Here is an 18938-nt window from a genome sequence, read left to right as displayed (position 1 = left end):
TGAGACGGAAAACAACGTGCAAATTTGATCATCACCTTCTCAGAATGAAGCATCCATTACACCAGAAAACAACCAATTTCCGAACCCTTACAAAGTTCTTTTAATTATATCTTATTACTTATAAAAAAAACCTATGGTTTTACAATCTCTTGAGACTTTTCTTTCTAGCATCCATTTTCTTCTTGTCTGCAGGGATTTTCGACAGACCTTCCTTCTTAGGAGCAGTTCCCGAGATTCCTACGACGGCTGTTCCACTAACTCCAGTTTCAGTTGCCGGAACTATAGGCTGCTGCTGCAGCTGCGGCTGATGGTCTGGATTGTTGCCTCCTTTTGTCGATGACGGAGCGAGTGGGGATGGCAATGATAACCCGGCACCACTTGCTGCATTTTTCTGCTCGATATTCAGAACCGAGGTATTATGCTGCTCCACGTTCAATGCTGTAGTTGACTCACAAATAGCTCCTGATTTCAACTTCGGTTTTGGTTTCGCATGGATTCCAGTATAAAGCCTGTGTTTTAAGAACAGAAGATTGTGAGACCTGCATTTTTTGTGGGCAATTCCATTTGAATTCCTTTAAGAATGCATCACTCATACCATCTTTGGACCTTCCTATTTCAATCTTAAAACTAACAAAACAATAAAGTCAAATTCCACTATTAGACCCTGTACTATACATAAATTGTGGACTTAGTACCTGTACTTTAATTTGATTGATTTTAGTCCCCGTACTTCTCAAATTTTAAAATTTTAATCCTGACCCAATGGTAACAATTAAATATGTTTGGTTAAATTATGTCATTAGTCCTGTATTATGCCTAAAGTTATAGATTTAGTACAATTCACCAATTGGATCAGTATTAGTGGCTATATATTTCAATTTTAAAATTTTAATCTTAATGCAAACGACAATCATTAAACCTATTAACTAATTTTTTGTGAATAATATGTGAAAAATAACAAACAAATATAGCATTACACATATGATAATATGTTTGACACATTAAATTTTAAAAATAACAACTTTATGAATTTAATAGTTGTCATTTGGTTAGGACTAAAATTTTCAAATTCTAAAAGTACATGAACTATAAATGACCAAATTAAGGTACATGTACTAAATTCACAACTTACGCAAAGTACAAGGTCTAATAGCAGATTTTGACCAAACAATAATGGGTCCACTTTGGTACCGTGGTTTTTTATTTGCTCACTTTAGTATTCGAACTTGACAAATGTAAAAGTTTAATTAAGCCATGTCACCTGAAAATCACACCAAACTTTTACATTTGCCAAGTTCAAAAACCAACATGGACCTAGTTGCCAAAGTTTAGGTACCAAGTGGACCTAATTACCAAGTTTAAGGACTAATAGCTATATTAACCCTATACTATACTATAATCTAGTATCTGTAGGGCACAATATACCACTGTATTTGAAATCTTGACTGTCCGGTCGTAGAAAAAGTCAAACAATTAAAGTGGTATTACCCGAAAGCAAAGACAATGGATTCAGCCAAGGTTAGCCGAGTTTATGTCCTTCCAGCTGAAGGAATTTCTAATAGAAAACAACAAAACAACACTTTGTACTGTTCCAAATTCTATCGCATTTAATGTTCTACGGTTCCACATCGTGAAATATTAAACGAATAACGTATAAAGGTGTTAGATATAGAGATGGGTTAGGCAAGCCTCACCTGGCATGCCGGGCATACTCGTCATAATTTTCAAGCAGCATCTTGCCAGCCTGTTCATTTAGTGCAGATTCTGGATATGGTTCAATCAATAAACACCTAACTATCTGCAGTGGCATTGATTGGTGCCAAGGAAAATAAAAGACATGATGAAGCCGGAGAAGTAAAAGCTGAAATTCTAAATGAAATTCACAATTCTCGAGCAGATCTTATCAAACAAACTGATAAAAAGAGATATATAGTATAACGTCTACGGTCCAGTGGAACTTACGATGAGTACGTGTCGTAATCCAAGACTTGGATTCCAATCCTTTTTTAGTGTGTTTACACAGATTTCCCCATTGGGTGCAATATTTGGATGAAAAATCTTGGTCAGAAAGTAGCCTGCAGTACAGATGGACTTCAGATATTCAGTATTGCACAAAATCAAAAGGTTAAATTCTGCTATTAGTCCCTGTACTTTGCAAAAATTCTAGATTTAGTCTCTGTACTTTAATTTGATCAATTTTAATCCCTGCATTTCCCAAATTGATCAATTTTAATCCCTCTACTATGCATATAATTGTAGATTTAGTCCATATTCTCCAATTGGATCATTTTAAGTCCCTAATATTTTTCAAATTTTGAAATTTCAATCTTGACGCAATGACAGTTGTTAATCCATCAACTGAATTTTTAGCAAATAATACTTTGAAATAACAAGCTGACATGTCATTACACATATAATAATATTCTTGTCACATCACATTCTGAAAATAGCAAAACTTAACTGAATGAATTTAATGGTTATCATTTGGTAATGACTGAAATTTTAAAATTCGAAAAGTACAGGGACTAAAAACAACCAAATTATGGGGACTAAATCCACAACTTTTGCAAAGTACAAGGACTTATAGCAGAGTTTAACCAAAATAAAACAGTTTTTCAACATATGGAATCACCATAAGGTTTGAATACCGCAAATACAGTATGATTGGCTTAAAAACGGACCGAAACAAAAATCGCAAGCAATGAAGTTGAGGAAAATTAAAAACCTGACATACCTTTCGGAGGAGAATGAGGGAAATCATGAGACAGTAACAACTTCATACGGAAAACACCATTTTCATATGGAGTCCCAGCTGCAAAGCCAAAAAAATTATCAGTCTCAAAACGTAAAAAGCATGCCACAAAGGAAGTAATATGTTCGGACAGAATTACGTGCCTGGCCCTTCAATGTCAGCATAAATGATCGAAAAATCATCATCATTTACACCAACTTTAATTCCTTCCGGAGGTGATTCGTCAAGACCCTTCAATTCCTTTGCCAGTTGCTTTATAACATTTGGTGGAAGATTTTCATTGGTTGCCTAACAAAAACACAATAGATTGAAATAAGAATCCACATAATACACACACACATATATATAGGACCATTTTTTTTTTCTTTAATTCGAACTATATACAACAAATAAAAACGTGTGACCATCAACCTAAGAAAGAACGAATTAATCTTTTCCAACAAAACAGTCAAAAGATACAAACAGTGTAAAGCAAACCGCAGAAAATTACCATGCTAAGGAAGAACAAGAATCCTCGAATGAAGGCTCTGAACCTCAGTAAGAACACGTCCCCAAAAGTTCACCGACTTTTGCACTTATTTACAGCGAGAAAAGTGAGAATTCTGCAACTCCAAAACAATTAAACAACACATTAAAAACAAAGAATCAGAAATTAAAGCTAACATTTCATACTCCAGATGAAACAAAACGAAATCAAATTCCATTTTGCTTTTTGCATTCAAACAGACACAACTAGCATCCATAGATTATCAAAAGCTTAAATCTGCAGCACAAAATAGATTGAGCAAATATAATACTTATGCCTTACTTTCTTTGAAAACCGGGTTTTTCGATTAAGTCTTAACTTCATATACAGTATGTAGATCGTAAGTGGTAAATCAAAAACAAAATCTGCTTGAAACATGCAGCAAGGGGCTATTCCCCCTATAATCAGCAACTCAAAACTATGAACAAAAAATCAAAAACCCCAAAAGAGAGAAATAAAAAAGGGTCTTTAACCCAACAACTGAATTTCAAAACCAAAACTAAATCAAGTAAAATCAGTGGTTCAACCCTTCAAAAACCCATTTCAAATCTATTTAAACCACGACAAAAAAAAAGACCCAAATCAAAGATCAACCAAGAAAAGAATCTCTTTCACATACCCATTTCACCAAGAAAGCATAATCATCGAAAGAGAAAAAGAATCGATCATTCTACTTTTCCTTTTTACCCAAAAGAATATTAAATTAAACCCCAAAAATTAAAAAAAATGGAAATATAAAGAATCTGAGATCAAACAAGAATTTGAGAATCGACCCAGAAGAACAAATGGGGAACAAAAAATTTACCTTAGGGCACAAAAGCCTGAGAAGGCGATCTCTCTCTCTCTCTCGCCTTGGATTGAAAGTAGAGAAATGATTGATTGGTTGATTTTGAGGAGAGCTTTTTAATTTATTTTAATTTAAATTTTTAAAATTTTTTATTTATTTATTTATTTATTTATTTATTTATTTATTTATTTATTTATTCAAAACGATATTGCTGGGCACAGCTTCAGTAGTACTGACCATCTATCAATACCCGTTGTTTGTCCCCACTTTCTTTTTTCTTCTTTTTTTTTTAAAAAAACGATTTCGAAAAATGTAATTTTTAAGGATTTTTATTTGAGAAAACGTATAATTTTGGTTTTCCTTCTTCTACTATGCTAAAATTTGAGATTAATCCTTTAAATTGTATTTAAATTATAGGGTAAACTACAAAAATTTCACTCAACTATACCTTTAATTCTATTTTGGTCACTCGATTATTAATTTTTTCAATTTAGTCATTCAATTTTTTGAAATCAAATATTTTAGCCACTCTCTCGTTAGTCGCAATTAGACGAGTAACAAAAAGATAACGTTGGTCTTCTTTTATTGACCTAGTAACAAATTTAGCCCTTCAATGTTTAGATATTTTATCAATTGATCTTTAATCTAAAAAATCAACAAAATTAGGTCCCAGGCAAAGCCCAAAAAACCAATACAATTAACACAACTCGAACTTAAGCCACACCTGGAGCAATAAACACCCTTGACCATTAAGCTATTGCATAAAATTTTAATCATATTTGTTTTTTTTTACATAATGCTTAGAACTACTCATAGTCGATCTCAATTCCCAAACTCATAATTAAAACAATATATTTTAATACACTCAAACTCCCGTCCTCCTATATTGATAACAATGATCAGAAAGTGTAATTAATTAATTTTTAAAAAAATTATTTTAAATACACAAAATATTACACATCAATTTTAATCAATCAAAGCATCACGAGGAGTGAAAGACATTTTATTCTTTCGACAAATAAGAAAAGAGATTTTATTTGAGACCGGCCCACACGAGATTCACGGGATTTGATTTATAAACATGGACTTGTAATAGTTTACGTTTCACGCACCTTCCTCAAGATCGATATGAAAAGCCTTGAGACCTGGCATGTGTGTTTCACACTTTTAAATGCGCGTGGAAAAAATATAGAACTACTCTATCTGCGATAATGAAATCACTAATTAAGCCTCACTTTTCTCCTAGGAAAACCCCCATCCTCTAATTTCAATTATTTTATTATTTTACTCAAAAAGTATTTTTATTCTTACATTGTGACCCAATTATTAGTAAAATTACTTTTTGATCAAAAGTTATAAAATGATCATTCGACTATTTAATTATTTTTTTGTCACCAGCCGACGGTGGCAGCTTTCAAATTAAATATAATAGCAAATTTTATTCTCAACATTTATAAATTATGTTAAATTAGTCTTGGTTATAAAAAATTTAACCCTTAACATTTATACATTGTGTAATTTGGTCTTTTTTGTAATTTTATTTTCTTGTGACACTGAGGATTAATTTTAAAAGAATGATAAAACATGAAAATTAGTATCTTGGATTTTTGGTGTTTCCATTTTTTATTTTTCCCATCAAAATTTAGCTGATAAATTTATTTATTTTTTAGTTTTTAAGCTAAAAGAGGTCACAAAAAAAGCAAAACTGAAAAAAATTTACATAATATGTAAATGTTGAGGGTTAAATTTTTAGAATCAAGATTAAATTGATGAATATATAAATATCAAATATTAAAATTACTATTATGCATTTTTTAAAATTACTACAGTTAAACAATTGGTGACAAAAATTATAAAATTAAATAGTTAGGTGATCAACAAATAAATTTACTAATAGTTGGCACTATTATTTTTGTTGTCCAAATATTTTATTCTCTTTAAAATATTATTTTAAAAATCTCTTTAAAATATAAAATATGTATTTTAAAAAATATTAAATACATTAAAAGAAGATATGTTCCTACTCTGAAAGTTCATAATAATAAAATGTTTTAGAATTAGAATTTAATACATTAGTTTTTAAACAAAATAAATAAATAAAGCAACATTTAATCTGTGATCTAAACAATTTTTTTAACTCGATCCTTAAAACTTTTTAATTTACATTAATTTTGGGACTTAAATTTTTTTAATTTGATTTTGAACTTAGATTAAATTAAGTTATGATAATATAGTACAATCTCAGAGTATCACATCATCGCACTACAATAAAATTCAAGTTAGAGACCAATTTGAGAAAAGCTACAGAAAAACAAGATCAATGTGAAGCAAAAAAAGTTTAAGGACTGAAATGACAAAAATTATCAGGGACTAAATGAATAGATGTTTCTTTAGTCACTAAATATTACTTCTCTTCTTTTTTAAGTTAGAGAGCCAAACAAGACATTATACCATTTTTATTATTATTTGTTGATATTTTATTTTTAGGAAAATTATTTAATACACCGCCAAGAAAGGTTTTAGACTCTACAAACGGATTGAGAGTTTAACATATGTATTACAAGATGTGGTAAAAAAATAATTATATAAGAAAATGTGACACGTATCAACTCAATCTACTTACGAGTTTAAAAATTCTACGACAATGTATTAAATAATTATGATTATTTTTATATAATTTTTAATTGAGTTGATGTAATAATATACACACCAAACATGTCAGTGAAAATACTAATTTTATTTTGAAGGAATTAAAATTTGAAAGAAACTTTTGATAAATTTTAAAATTAAAAATAGTTTCTAAACAAGTAATTGTTTTTAGTGGTTATTTTTTATTGAAAAATAAGACTTAAAAATACTCTTTATTTTATTATTTTTATTGTAATCTTAATTTAAAAATTAAGTAATTTTATTGATGAAATGAATCCTAAGCTAAGTAGTAAAATCAATTCTATAATTTTGTTTTACTATAAATTAAATAAACAAAAAAAATATGTTGTGTCGAGTGATAAAGAAGATCGATATTTTTAAATAAGGTCTTGAATTTAAATCCTATAAATAGAGAAAATAATGTTAAAATTTTTTACCCTGTTTAGAGACTTAACCTCACTTCAACATTTTTTAAACTGAACTGATGGTTGAATTGATCAGACCATTAATTTCCAATCTAATTGATTTGTTCGGTATAAAGTAAATAAATTATCAAAATTTCTTTAAAAAAATCTTTAAAAATCATAAAGTTGGCTTGTATGAGTTTGTGTGTCAAATCACTTTTTGCCATTTTTGGATTGGTATCTAGGTTAGTTCCCAGTCCAATGGGTTTTATCGGTTGAATTGATTCAGTTACGACAACATTTCTCGACTTGACTCCAATTTTAATCGAGATCAACAAAGACGAGTGTAAAAAAAAAGGGATAATATAATTTTTGGCCCTTGAACTTTAAAAAAGTATAAAAAGTTTGATGACATGGCATTCAGAGATTGTGCCATATAATCACATTTAGTGTTTTAATAACCAGACCAATGGTTGAACATCTCAGACCACCAATTATTGATTGAATCAATTCGACCACTGGATCAACAATAATTAAATTTTCATAAAATCTAAATATTAAAAAAATCGGTCCAGCTATCTTTTTTTTTTTACCAATTACAAGCAATTGTTGAGTTAATCGGTTCAACATTTTTGCTCAAATCGTTATATCGATTAGTTCTAGGTTTGTCAATTCGGCCTTGTTCCAATGACACTAGGGAAATCATCAAATCTTGACAAAATCCAAGTTTAGAGATCAAAATGGATCTAGTCGTCAAATTCAATGATCAAAGTGGACAAAAAAATACAGGTACCAAAATGGACTTATTCGTTAAGTTCAGGGGCTAAAAATTATATTATCCATTAAAAGTAAAGAATAAGGGCAACCATCGTAAATTATGTAATGATTGAAGGGTACGTAGGGAAGGGAGTTTTCTTGAGCGGAGGCGGAGCGTTGTTTGCTTTGCTTTAATATTAGTTTTAGGGAAGGCGGGTTTTTTTAAAATAAAAAAGATGGTTTAATTCTGAAGTTCATCCCTTTATTTTATAAAAGTAGAGAAATTATCTTTCTATTTTAGTTTGTTACAACTTGGTTCTCATACTTTATTAAAATTGAGAAATTAGTCCAATTGAGGTAACATTGTTAAACGTCGATATTAAATTGTTAGCTTGGAAATTAGTAGTTCAACAATTTATATGCAATAAATTAGCAAAAAGACTAACATCTCGATATTGGTAAAATAGAAAGAACAAACTCTAACAAATTTAAACAGACGAACTAAATTCTCAATTTTCATAAAATAAAGGGATAAAACTCAATATTGAACATTACTTTTATTATTTGAAATAAAAGTCCCTAAACTTTTTTTATCCACATTTCTCCTTGAACTTTGCAACTTTTACCACATTAGTCTTGAAATTTAACAACTTATCTCAATTTAAAAAAAAATAGGTAACAATGTGTCACAATCTGTTAGTGTAACATCATCACTGCGACCAATTTTCAAAAATTTGACAAGTTCAAAAACAAACGTGGACTCGAAAAAATTAAGGACCAAATTAAGAATGATTACTAAGTTTAAGGACTAAAAAATAGTTTATCCCTAGAAAAAAAAGTCTTCGGTGAATAGCTTTAGACTGTCGGGACGAGAAGCTTTTTCTCAAAATTTAAAATATATTATTATTTTATCATTATAAAATAAAATAATTGACAATTAATTTTGAAGGGCCCCACTTGTTGACCGTTGGAGGGTCCTCCTCACATAGCCGTTACTCTGCCTATTTTATTTATTTATTCTGTTTACTAAATTATTCCTTTTTTTATTTTTTTAAACAATTATCAATATTTATTTTGTTTTATATTTTAAAAATTATATTTATATTATCAGCACAATTCAAAATAAGAAGCCAATCTTTTTATCTATTGGCGGTGGACAGATTTTATAAATTAATTATATATTTTTTAAAATTTTAAAATAATAAAAGGTTAATATATCATCTGGTATCCGAATTTATTTTTAATATTTAATTTGACATCTAAGTTTTTTTTATTTATTCTCGTTTGGTATCTAAGCTTGGCTTTAATGTTTATTTCGGTACCTAGACTAAATGGTATAATGTGATCCAATGAATATTTGACATGTGTGCTTTAGTAAGAAAACATCAGGCGAAAAAAAAACTCAGGTATCAAATTGAATATTGAAGCCAAACTCAAGTACCAGATTAAGACAAAAAAAAAACTTGGATACTGAATCAAACATCGAAGCTAAACTCATGTATCATATAATGTTTTTAACTCAAATTAATATTGATTTGTATGGAGCGATAGTTAAAACTCTTATCAAACATTCGTTTGGTACGGATTCAAACCGTGTAATCTCGTCCCCACTCCAATATTATATTAAAAAAATAATGTTAAAATATTTAAATCTATATATATATATGATAATATTATAATATTTATTTATTATATTTAATGTAATATATCTTGAATATTTATTATATAAAAATTTATTTTTTATAATTTTAATTTTAAATCATTTGTTGAGTTCACATATAAGACAAAGTTGTGTTATGTCAAGATGAAATACACATGGATTGTCATACGAGTTGCCACACCAAGATTGTTAAAGATTAATGTTTTAGTCAATATTTTCGTTTAAAAATCAATTTAACTATTTTTAAAGATTAATGGTTAGATTTAACTAAAAATAATAGCCAAATTCACAAAATATTTAAACATTAAATATTAAATTTATTTTATGAACCTAATAATTAATATATATTCACTATTTACTTGTGAACATCATAGAAAAAGAAATTTTTTTTTGTAGAAAAAAATTCGAGCTTTTCTCCTATGAGACACGACTTGATGAAATTTTTCAAAAATTCATATTCGAGCCCCATCCTGTATAAATAAAGTGTGAATTTATATATCGTAACGATTGATTTTGATTGGAATTATACGAATATATTGATTATAATTCCATTTTGTATATTGTATTGATTGATATGTTCTTATTTACACGTAAAATTGTACTAATTGTGATTATAATTATTTAAAAAATTCTAAAATTTGATTTAACGATAAATTTGGCCACTAACGTTTACATGTTTTGTCAAAATGGCCCTAATTGTATTTTTGAGTTTTTTTAGCAATCCACCTTTATTATTTTTTCCAATTTGATTTTTTAACATATTTGATGAAAGTACCGTTAAAAAGTTAATGAATTATTACTTAAGTAACCCAATAAAATGATTACATGTAAAAATAATAAAATAAATAAGTAAATAAAAATAACTCTTGATTTAAAGAAAATAAACTTAATTATCTAAAAAAGTTTCAAAATGAATCCATACGTTTGTTTCTTGAGAGATTTTAAAAGACAATTAATAAATCAAATAAAAATACATTCATTTTAAAACATTTTTAGATAATTTTTCTTTTTTTAACTTAATGATTTGTTTATTTATTTATTTTTGTTTTTCACATTTAATTATTTTATTGGGTTATCTAAGTACTATATTATATTTCATTAAAAATATTCCAAGTGTGAAATTCCACATCACTCCGTTAATTTTTTTAACGCTAATACTATCAAATCTGTTTAAAAAAAAGTTGATAGCAAAAAAAGACTCAAAAATACAATTAAAGTCATTTTGATAAAACATGTAAACGCTAGTCGCCAAATTTATCATTAAATCCTAAATTTTCAACCATTTTTTGGTCAATGGCTTTCCAACAAATATGGATAACTTTGTTTTTGCATATAGGAAATCAGATAACATTACCAAACAAATATTTAGTTGTCATATTAAAAAAAATTTTGATGCCAAATAAAATAAACCATTAATAATTGGACCATCATAATAGAGTTGGTCAAACTAAACTGGTCAAACTCACAAGTAGGTGAGTTAGGTTTGGTTGGGATTTAGAAAAATTTTAAACAGGGAATAATAATTTGGTTCAATTTATTTTTATTTTCGTTTTAATATAAAATTTGGGATTATACTTTAAATTTTATTTGATAAAATGAATTTTGTTTTAAAGTTTCGAACTTTGATAAAATTTTAAAAATTTCATATTTCAAAAAAAATTAAATTTTAAATAAATAAAATATATCAATAAACCTTATATAATATTTTTGATAAATTATTATATGAATGTTTTAAGTCATATTCACTATTTTAGATATAATTTCTTTTACATTATAAAAATATATGTATTATAAATCAAATTTAACTCAAATAACTTTAAAATAACCATAAAATTTTTAACTTGTATTTTAAAACCGTTCAAATACCATAATTGATTCCACTTACAATTTTTCAATTATTTTCCACAAACTATCTTTGAATTTGATTTATGAATTTAAATTATTTTGAGCTTAGATTATTTTGAATATTCAGTTTAAATTATTTTGATTTTAAATTAATTACTTTGATCCGATTTTTCAAAAAATACTTTTTGATAATGTGTCATCATATAATGCACCAAATATATACATCTTCTTAAAGGTTTATATTTAATACATGGACGGTAGAGATTCTTATTAATCCGTAGTAAACCTAATGGTAACACTTCAAATGAAAATGATTTACCATAATCTAATTCTCTGAAAGTGTGTTAAGATTATACACAATCCTACCAAAAAAAAGTGTGTATTTGTTTCATTCTACATATCACCGTCCCTAGTGAACCTGATGATGACACCATTACATGTCATCATTGTTTAATTCACTAGCAGTGTATCAATACTAGACTTGTTCATGAATCGGGCCACCCGACCCGGCTCGAAAGTTCCCTAAAAATTAAGAATGTTTGAATAAAAATATAAGTCTGAAAGATGGATTCGAACAAAAAAATAAAACCTGTTTTTCAAGCATTTAGAGTAAAATATTTTCAACCCAAGCCCGACTTGACCCAAATTTACAAAAAAAAAAAATTAATGTTTTCTCACTATTTTGTTGTCATGCTACCATTTTATTGTTATTATTTGGTTATTATATAACTCTTATCTTATTGTTGTTTTAAAAGCATTTGCTTATCAAGTTACACCCATCTTAGTGCTATTTAAGTATGGAAAATTTTTTAATTTATTTTCAGTTTGTTGAAAATATTTATTTTAATATTTTTAGTGTTTTTGAGGTATTATATTTTTTACTTTTATATAAAAAATAAGATAATTTTTTTTAATACAGGCCGGGCCAAGCTTAGGAAAAAATTTAGGCCTAAGCCGATCAAACCAGCGTAAAATTTTGTTAGGGCCCAGCCTGGCCCATGGACTGATCTAATCATAACATCTAATATACAAATTCTTTTTTCTACTGTATTAATTACTTTTACTTTCGTGCAATGTCACAAAAACCCCCCTAAACGTAGAGAGAAACAAGCAGACATATAGAATGATTACAGAAACATAGACTATACATACGTGATTTAATCAGCATTTCTGCTAATGTTTCCATGCTAGAAGTTCTAGAAAACTTCATTACAAAGTAATAGTATTGGGGGGGGGGACCTGTAATGTTAAAAGCAGAAGAGGGGGCAGAAAGGACCATTTTGTGCAAAGTTCAGCAGAGCCACAAACAGAAACATTCATATGCCTTCATATCCTGTAAAAATCATTTGCCCAAATCATACAGCAGAAATACATTCATGAATCACATCATGTAACATGAAAGTGAAGATTATAAAGGCAACTCATACTTTGACTAGTTGGAATAGTAAAGTTATTCACGGCCATCTAACAGAGGCAAGAAAGGGAAAGAAACGGATGCAAATACTTGAAAATGATGGGAAAAAAGAGAGGAAAAGATAAAGGTGCTTCTTCATGATAGCACACAAGGTGCACTCGAGGCACTAGAATCCTTACATTGCCTTGGGCGTAGACGAGGAGGGGACAGACAGGGGGCGAAGATAAATCTCCTATTTAGTCCCTTCAAATTTTGTTAACTTACATTTTAGTATAATGGTAAAATTGCACTTTGCCCCCTTTAAAATTTATAATTCATCCCTGCCTCCCCAAAGCAATTTTCTGGCTTGACCCCTCTAAGCGCCGTGTATATGTGTGAGTGACCTAGTTTATCTATAAAACATGCAAATTCTTATATTGCTCGATTGGCATGATTTCTTAATGGTCCATGTCTATTGTTGAATACTAAAATATTGGAAAGAGATTGATACTTCCCTCTCTTACTAGTAAAGGTCTAATGAGAAAAGAAAATAAAAGAAATCGAAGAGAATTTAAATCGGGCGGGCTTTTTTTCCTTTAATTTAAATATTTTTATGCCTATCTTGTCAGCAGAAAACCACACCAAGGAAATTAAAGAGAACTTTGGCACATCCGCATCATTGAGCACTTCTAATACCCCTAAATGGTTCAAGTGATCTTTCCTTAATCCCTGATCAGTTTAAACACACAAAAGCCTTTGAATCACAATGATAGCAATCTTCATCTAAATCTTAAGAAATAATATTTGATACATTGACTTTAGAGTTTTAACTCCGCAAAGGGATTTAAGAAACCGCCATCTGTCTTATTTATTTTTTAAATATCACTTAAGAACACTTGGCGGTTTCTTAACCCCACTTATGAAATTACATAAGTTATGTGACAACAAAAGCATTAGGTGCCAAGGGGAATAGAGATTCTTAGTCAGCATTTGAACTGATTCAATATTCACAACGATAAAGTTTCAAGGAAATAAAGAAATTCTTCGAACAAAAAAAAACAGGAGAGAAATAAAGAAATTCCAGTGCTGTTGGAACCAGACCAGGAACTGGCCGATATACTGGTCTGGACAAAGGGATTGAACTGCTCAAAACTGGTAAAAAGGAAATCGAGACAACAAATCGACGGTTGAACCGTCCGGTTCATAATTTTTTTAATAAATTTTATGAACATTTAATTGATTGTTTAATTATTGTTGGACTGGTAATCAAACCAATCAAACCGGGAACCAGTGGTTTGACCAATTTGACCACCGGTCCAGTTTTTAAAACATTCAGGCCACAATTTGATATTGGAAGGAGTCAGGACTTTAGATGGGCTAAAATGGTTACGTAAAATCTTTATTTCATGTCTCATCAAGTTAGAAAGTTAGATTTAAGCTTGGTTTGTCTACAATCAAAGCTTTGTTTAAGTTAGGTTTAAGATCGGTCTGTCACAATTCTAATGCTAGCCAGCTTAACTATCAAATAATTTTCATGGAAGAAATACTACTCGAAAGCAAAAAGTTTAAAGGAAAAAGGGAAGCTAGCACTTTGTACAACTGAAGATAATGACCCACTACTCTAATCTACAATACTTTGTCAAATCTAGGAAGATCAAGTGTATTTGAGATAACTAACCTTTTGAAAGACTACGCTGTTTCGAATTCACAAGTTGGTAGACCACTAGTAAAAGTAGCCTAAACACTTTGCTGATCCGCAAAGGCACTTTTTTCTCCTCTCGTCAGCTCTCTCTGGTGGAACAATGCCGTAGCTATATGTCAACTCAGCCATTGGAGGTATGTGTCTGTAAGCATAAAACACGATATGGAGATCACACTCCTTGCTATTCTCGCGCAAAACTGGCTGCCAGAATACATTCGGAGAGCAGCTGTGGTTCATAAACCGAGCTACATTACCAGCATGTTTTGCATTTATAATTAGAGGAAACGGGATCTTCAGAGTCTCATTAGATGCATTCAAGAAACCTTCCCCCGACTGATTAGTACGGGTTGCATCAAAAATATAATCATCATCGTTTACGCATCTGAGCTCCTCTGCACTAGTAATATCAATTACCTCCCCTGCATATTCACAAATAAAAGCCCCGGAGCGGATAGGATCCCATGACCTTAGACCCCAACCTTTATCTTTAGTTTTAAACACTTCTAAACGAATTTTCAGACCACTCTGACATACCCTATTCTTGCAACTAGGAGGGCATAAGCATGAAGAACCACACTCATGTATCAAGGGTTTTTGGCTGACAAGAACACCATTTGTAGTGTATGGAAGATTACCACCATTTCTTTGAATGCAAGGGCAGCTGGAGTTACCAGCTAGACATCCACCATGGCAACCACAACCAGTTGAAGATTCATTTGAATTTACAGGTTTCAAGTACTTCAGACCGGGATAATATGTGAAATTTGATGGCCCCTTTTCATCATCAACATCATTTACAAGAGAAACAGGTATACTTTCTGCCCCAGAAGTTAGATCATGCGATATAACCCCAACTCTACCAGTACTGCCATCCTTCCATTGCTGAACAGATTTCCACACTGTGTACGCTTCAGGCTGCCCGGATAACCTAACTAATTTGTACTTAAATACATTGCAACCAGACTTCCCCTTGTCCACCCATGACTCCTGGATTTTATAAAGACCATCATAAACATAAATCTTTCCAGTTGGATTTGCTATATCTTTTACACCACGAATCACTCGAACCTCATTACCTCGGTGCAAGCTCTTCTCTAAAGCAAGATTGCCCCGTTCAAGCTTCTGATCAGTTATTTCCATGCCTTTATTATTAATATTGCCACCTTGACCACTATAAACCAACACATCAGCATCCTCCGAATTATCCTCATATCCTCCAGATGAGACAATACTAACTGCTACTGGCTCTTCATCTTGAGAGACCTTGAGGCCCATGTAATCAATACCAGCCATAATTGGAGCATGTAACCCAACCAAACACATCTCCATCCTGAAAAAGAAAATATCTCCAACTTCCACACCAGGCACAACACCAATTCTCTTCTTCACATTGGTTCGAATCCCTTTGTTCATTAGGATTGTCCCTGCTCTTAAGTCAGGCCGTCTCGTTACTCCTGGAGTAGATTCCTTTGAATCCTCAATCTGAGAAAGCTTTCTTCGGAGCAAATCATAGATCATGCGTATATATCCTACCGAATCCTTGTCACCATCAGCTCGCTTGAATGCATCAAAATCCATGAGATTAAATGACTCAACAATTTTATCAACCATAGCATCTACATCCACATCGGAGGAAGCAACATTGATATCCTGGCCACTGCCAGCTCGCACCCTCTTCGGAATCCTTTTCTTTTTGGTGGCAGCCTTGCTAGAATCTTCACCTTCATTTACATGAACCCAATCACTATAATCGTCTTCTTCTTCATACTGCGATGGACCGGGATTTCTCGAACTCCGTCCGGAAGACCCAGCATCTCCATTTGCTCCACTCCTGAATGAATTGATAGGAACCGCCGGAATGGAACCATTGAACCCAAAAGGCATAGGAGTTTGCATGTTGTGAGAATCCGGGTAACCCGAAAACGGGTAGAATGACGCAAAACCAGGGGGGAAATGACCAGCAGGAGGTGGGCACATAAAAGGGGAAGCAGCTTGGGGATGGGGAAATGAAGGGAAACTAGCCGTTGAAGGGAAAATAGGAGCCAAACATCGCAACGGTTGCACATTCAAAACCCTAGATTTATCCACATAGTCTTGCCCATCGTCGTCTTCCATATCACACAAATCAAATTGATCGACACTTCGATTCTCAACAATTTAGAGAACCCTAAACTAATTAAAGTTACCCAAAATCTAAATAAAGGCAGCGCTAACAGATTCAAATCAAAACCCTAGGTTTATGCACCCAGTCTTCCCCACCGCCGTTTTTCATTTCATACAAATCAAATTGATTCGTGACTTCGTTTTTCTCAATGATTTGGAGAAACCTAAGCTAATTACGTTACTGGAAACTAAATAAAGGCACTGCCAATAGATTAAAATAGGGGAAATTTTACCTCAAATTCAAAGCAAAAAGCATTGATCAGTGCGAATTCATCCCATTTTCATGAAAAAAAGTGAAAGCCCATTACTGAGAAAAAAGTATACCTCCAAACCCACGACCAAATTTGACTGATTAATCTGAAGAGACTCGGTTTCGGGAAATGCAGTGAAAAATCCCTGAAAATATGCACATAGAAAGTGAGCAGTGAGCAACAAGTGAGCTGGTGCAAAAGCTAAAGCACTCCCTCAATACAAATTTGATCTTTTTTTTAAAAAATGGGATAATATGATTTTTGGCCCCCTAAACTTAGCAATCAGGTCTACTTTCGTACTTATTTTTATTCAATTTGATACCTAAACTTAGTAACTATATTCATTTTGGTCTCTAAACTTTAAAAGTACGAAAGTTTGATGATATTAAGATGATTACGTGGTTTAATATTAAAGTGTCACATATAGTATTCTAATAATCAGACCATTAGTTCTCGATTCAATCAGTTTGATTGGTTCAACTACTAGATCAACATTAATTAATTAATTAATTAATTAAAATTTTAAAGAATTAACTGATTCAACTTGTTCAACTACTAGTTTTTGTCCCAATTTTTGAGTTTTACCAATTTTGAGCATTTCGTTTCAATTTATTTAACCTCTTTGTTTGGACCAGTATATTGGTCAACTTTCAATCCAGTCGGTCTAATAGATCAATCCATGTTTTAAGAACATTAGTAACATCATCAAGTCTTGATGGAATTCAAGTTTAGGGACTAAAATGGATTTAATTATCAAGTTCAAGTACAAAAATTAAAAAAAATACAAATATCGTAGTGGACTTAATTGCTAAGTTTAAAAGTCAAAAATTATATTATCCTTATTTTAAATATATATATGTGTGTATGTGATATAAAGGGGTTTTTTACCAAAATATTATAAAAAAATATCAAAATATTATAAAATTTTTTTTATTTACCAAAATAATACAAAAAAACAAAAAAAAACTGCTGACGACGTGACAACACACTGGTGGAGGGGCTGTCATAGGCGGCACCAGTGGTGCCAGTGGCAGAGGCGGCACTGATGGTGCCCCTGCCACAGGCGGCACCACCCCACTTATAATGGGGACCATTCGGCTGGTGGGTGGGGGAAAGAGAAGGAGAGGGAAAGGAGAAGAAAGAAAGAAAAAGAAAGAAAAGGAAAGGAGAAAAAAAAAAGAAAGAAAAAAGAAGAAGAAGAGGGAAGGAAGGAAAAAGAAAGAAAAAAAGAAGTAAAGGTAATTTTTTTTTGTATTAATTTAATTTTTTTGTAATATTTGTATAAAAAATTTATATTATGCACATTGTATGTGTTTTATTATTTTATTTAGCATATATATTTTATTAAATTTATTTAGCATGAAAAATCCATGTTATGTATATTCTATGTTGATTATAAATTTTTTATGAAATTTATTTAGCATGTTGTAATTAGTTTTTTAGAAAATAGCATTAAAAATAAAATGATAAAAAATATGTTTAAGAAAACATAAAATACTGAAAAGAAAAAAACGTAAATTGTATATTCACCAAAAGTAATAAAATCTGAAAAAATTGTATATTTAAAAACACACTAAATTAATAAATTTCAAACTTAATGTACTAAAATAATGTAAAATAATAAAATTATAAAATATGATATTTTTAAAGTAATAAAATGCGAAGAAAAAATACGAACAAAGGGTCAAGTAAAAGTTTTTACTAAATTTTTAAAATTCAGAAATAATTAATACAAATATTTCAAACAAAATGTACTGAAATAATATAAAATAATAAAATACGAAAATAATATATTTTTATTGAAAGTAATAAAATTCGGAAAATAATGCGAGCAAAGGATGAAATAAGGGTTTTTAAAATTTATTCAAAAACACACTAAATTAATAAATTTCAAACATAATGTACTGAAATAATGTAAAATAATAAAATTAGAAATATGATATTTTTAAAGTAATAAAATGCGGAGAAAAATACGAACAAATGGTCAAGTAAGAGTTTTTAAAATTTAGAAATAATTAATACACTTCAAACATAATGTACTAAAATAAAA

The 18938-nt window shown here is 30.3% G+C and overlaps 2 protein-coding genes across 3 annotated transcripts; both read right to left on the bottom strand.

The window, feature by feature from the left end:
- Nucleotides 1–4233, bottom strand: LOC105761556 (ubiquitin-conjugating enzyme E2 22). Of its 2 annotated transcripts, none has more exons than XM_012579397.2 (7): nucleotides 4084–4233; nucleotides 3243–3354; nucleotides 2896–3040; nucleotides 2735–2812; nucleotides 1963–2075; nucleotides 1695–1798; nucleotides 1–509 (listed from the first exon to the last, which is right to left on the bottom strand). In XM_012579397.2, exons 2-7 carry the CDS (start codon nucleotides 3243–3245, stop codon nucleotides 140–142), a joined length of 813 nt encoding a protein of 270 aa, XP_012434851.1. In that variant the 5' UTR covers nucleotides 3246–3354; nucleotides 4084–4233; the 3' UTR covers nucleotides 1–139. The 2 variants fall into 2 exon arrangements, with proteins under 2 accessions (XP_012434851.1, XP_012434853.1); XM_012579399.2 differs by lacking the exon at nucleotides 4084–4233 and adding an exon at nucleotides 3898–4024.
- Nucleotides 4234–12406: 8173 nt separating this feature from the next.
- LOC105761557 (histone-lysine N-methyltransferase, H3 lysine-9 specific SUVH1) lies at nucleotides 12407–17086 on the bottom strand. The gene is made up of 2 exons (XM_012579400.2): nucleotides 14451–17086; nucleotides 12407–12712 (listed from the first exon to the last, which is right to left on the bottom strand). The coding sequence occupies exon 1, from the start codon at nucleotides 16587–16589 to the stop codon at nucleotides 14496–14498; it is 2094 nt and encodes a 697-aa protein (XP_012434854.1). The 5' UTR covers nucleotides 16590–17086; the 3' UTR covers nucleotides 12407–12712; nucleotides 14451–14495.
- Between the last annotated feature and the right edge of the window lie 1852 nt (nucleotides 17087–18938).

Source organism: Gossypium raimondii, chromosome 11 (assembly GCF_025698545.1).
Source record: "Gossypium raimondii isolate GPD5lz chromosome 11, ASM2569854v1, whole genome shotgun sequence".
Taxonomy (NCBI): Eukaryota; Viridiplantae; Streptophyta; class Magnoliopsida; order Malvales; family Malvaceae; genus Gossypium; species Gossypium raimondii.
The sequence above is the reverse complement of the archived record's forward strand: the minus strand, read 5'-3'. Positions and strand labels throughout refer to the sequence as shown.

Bases quoted from the DNA above. Each gene is read 5' to 3' on its own strand.
- LOC105761556 (XM_012579397.2), bottom strand. The intron at 2,076-2,734 runs GTATGTCAGGTT...TCTGTACTGCAG, and splicing joins CCCTCATTCTCCTCCGAAAG to GCTACTTTCTGACCAAGATT. The intron at 510-1,694 runs GTGAGGCTTGCC...CTTAAAACACAG, and splicing joins GAGTATGCCCGGCATGCCAG to GCTTTATACTGGAATCCATG.
- LOC105761557 (XM_012579400.2), bottom strand. From the start codon at position 16,589: ATGGAAGACGACGATGGGCAAGACTATGTGGATAAATCTAGGGTTTTG.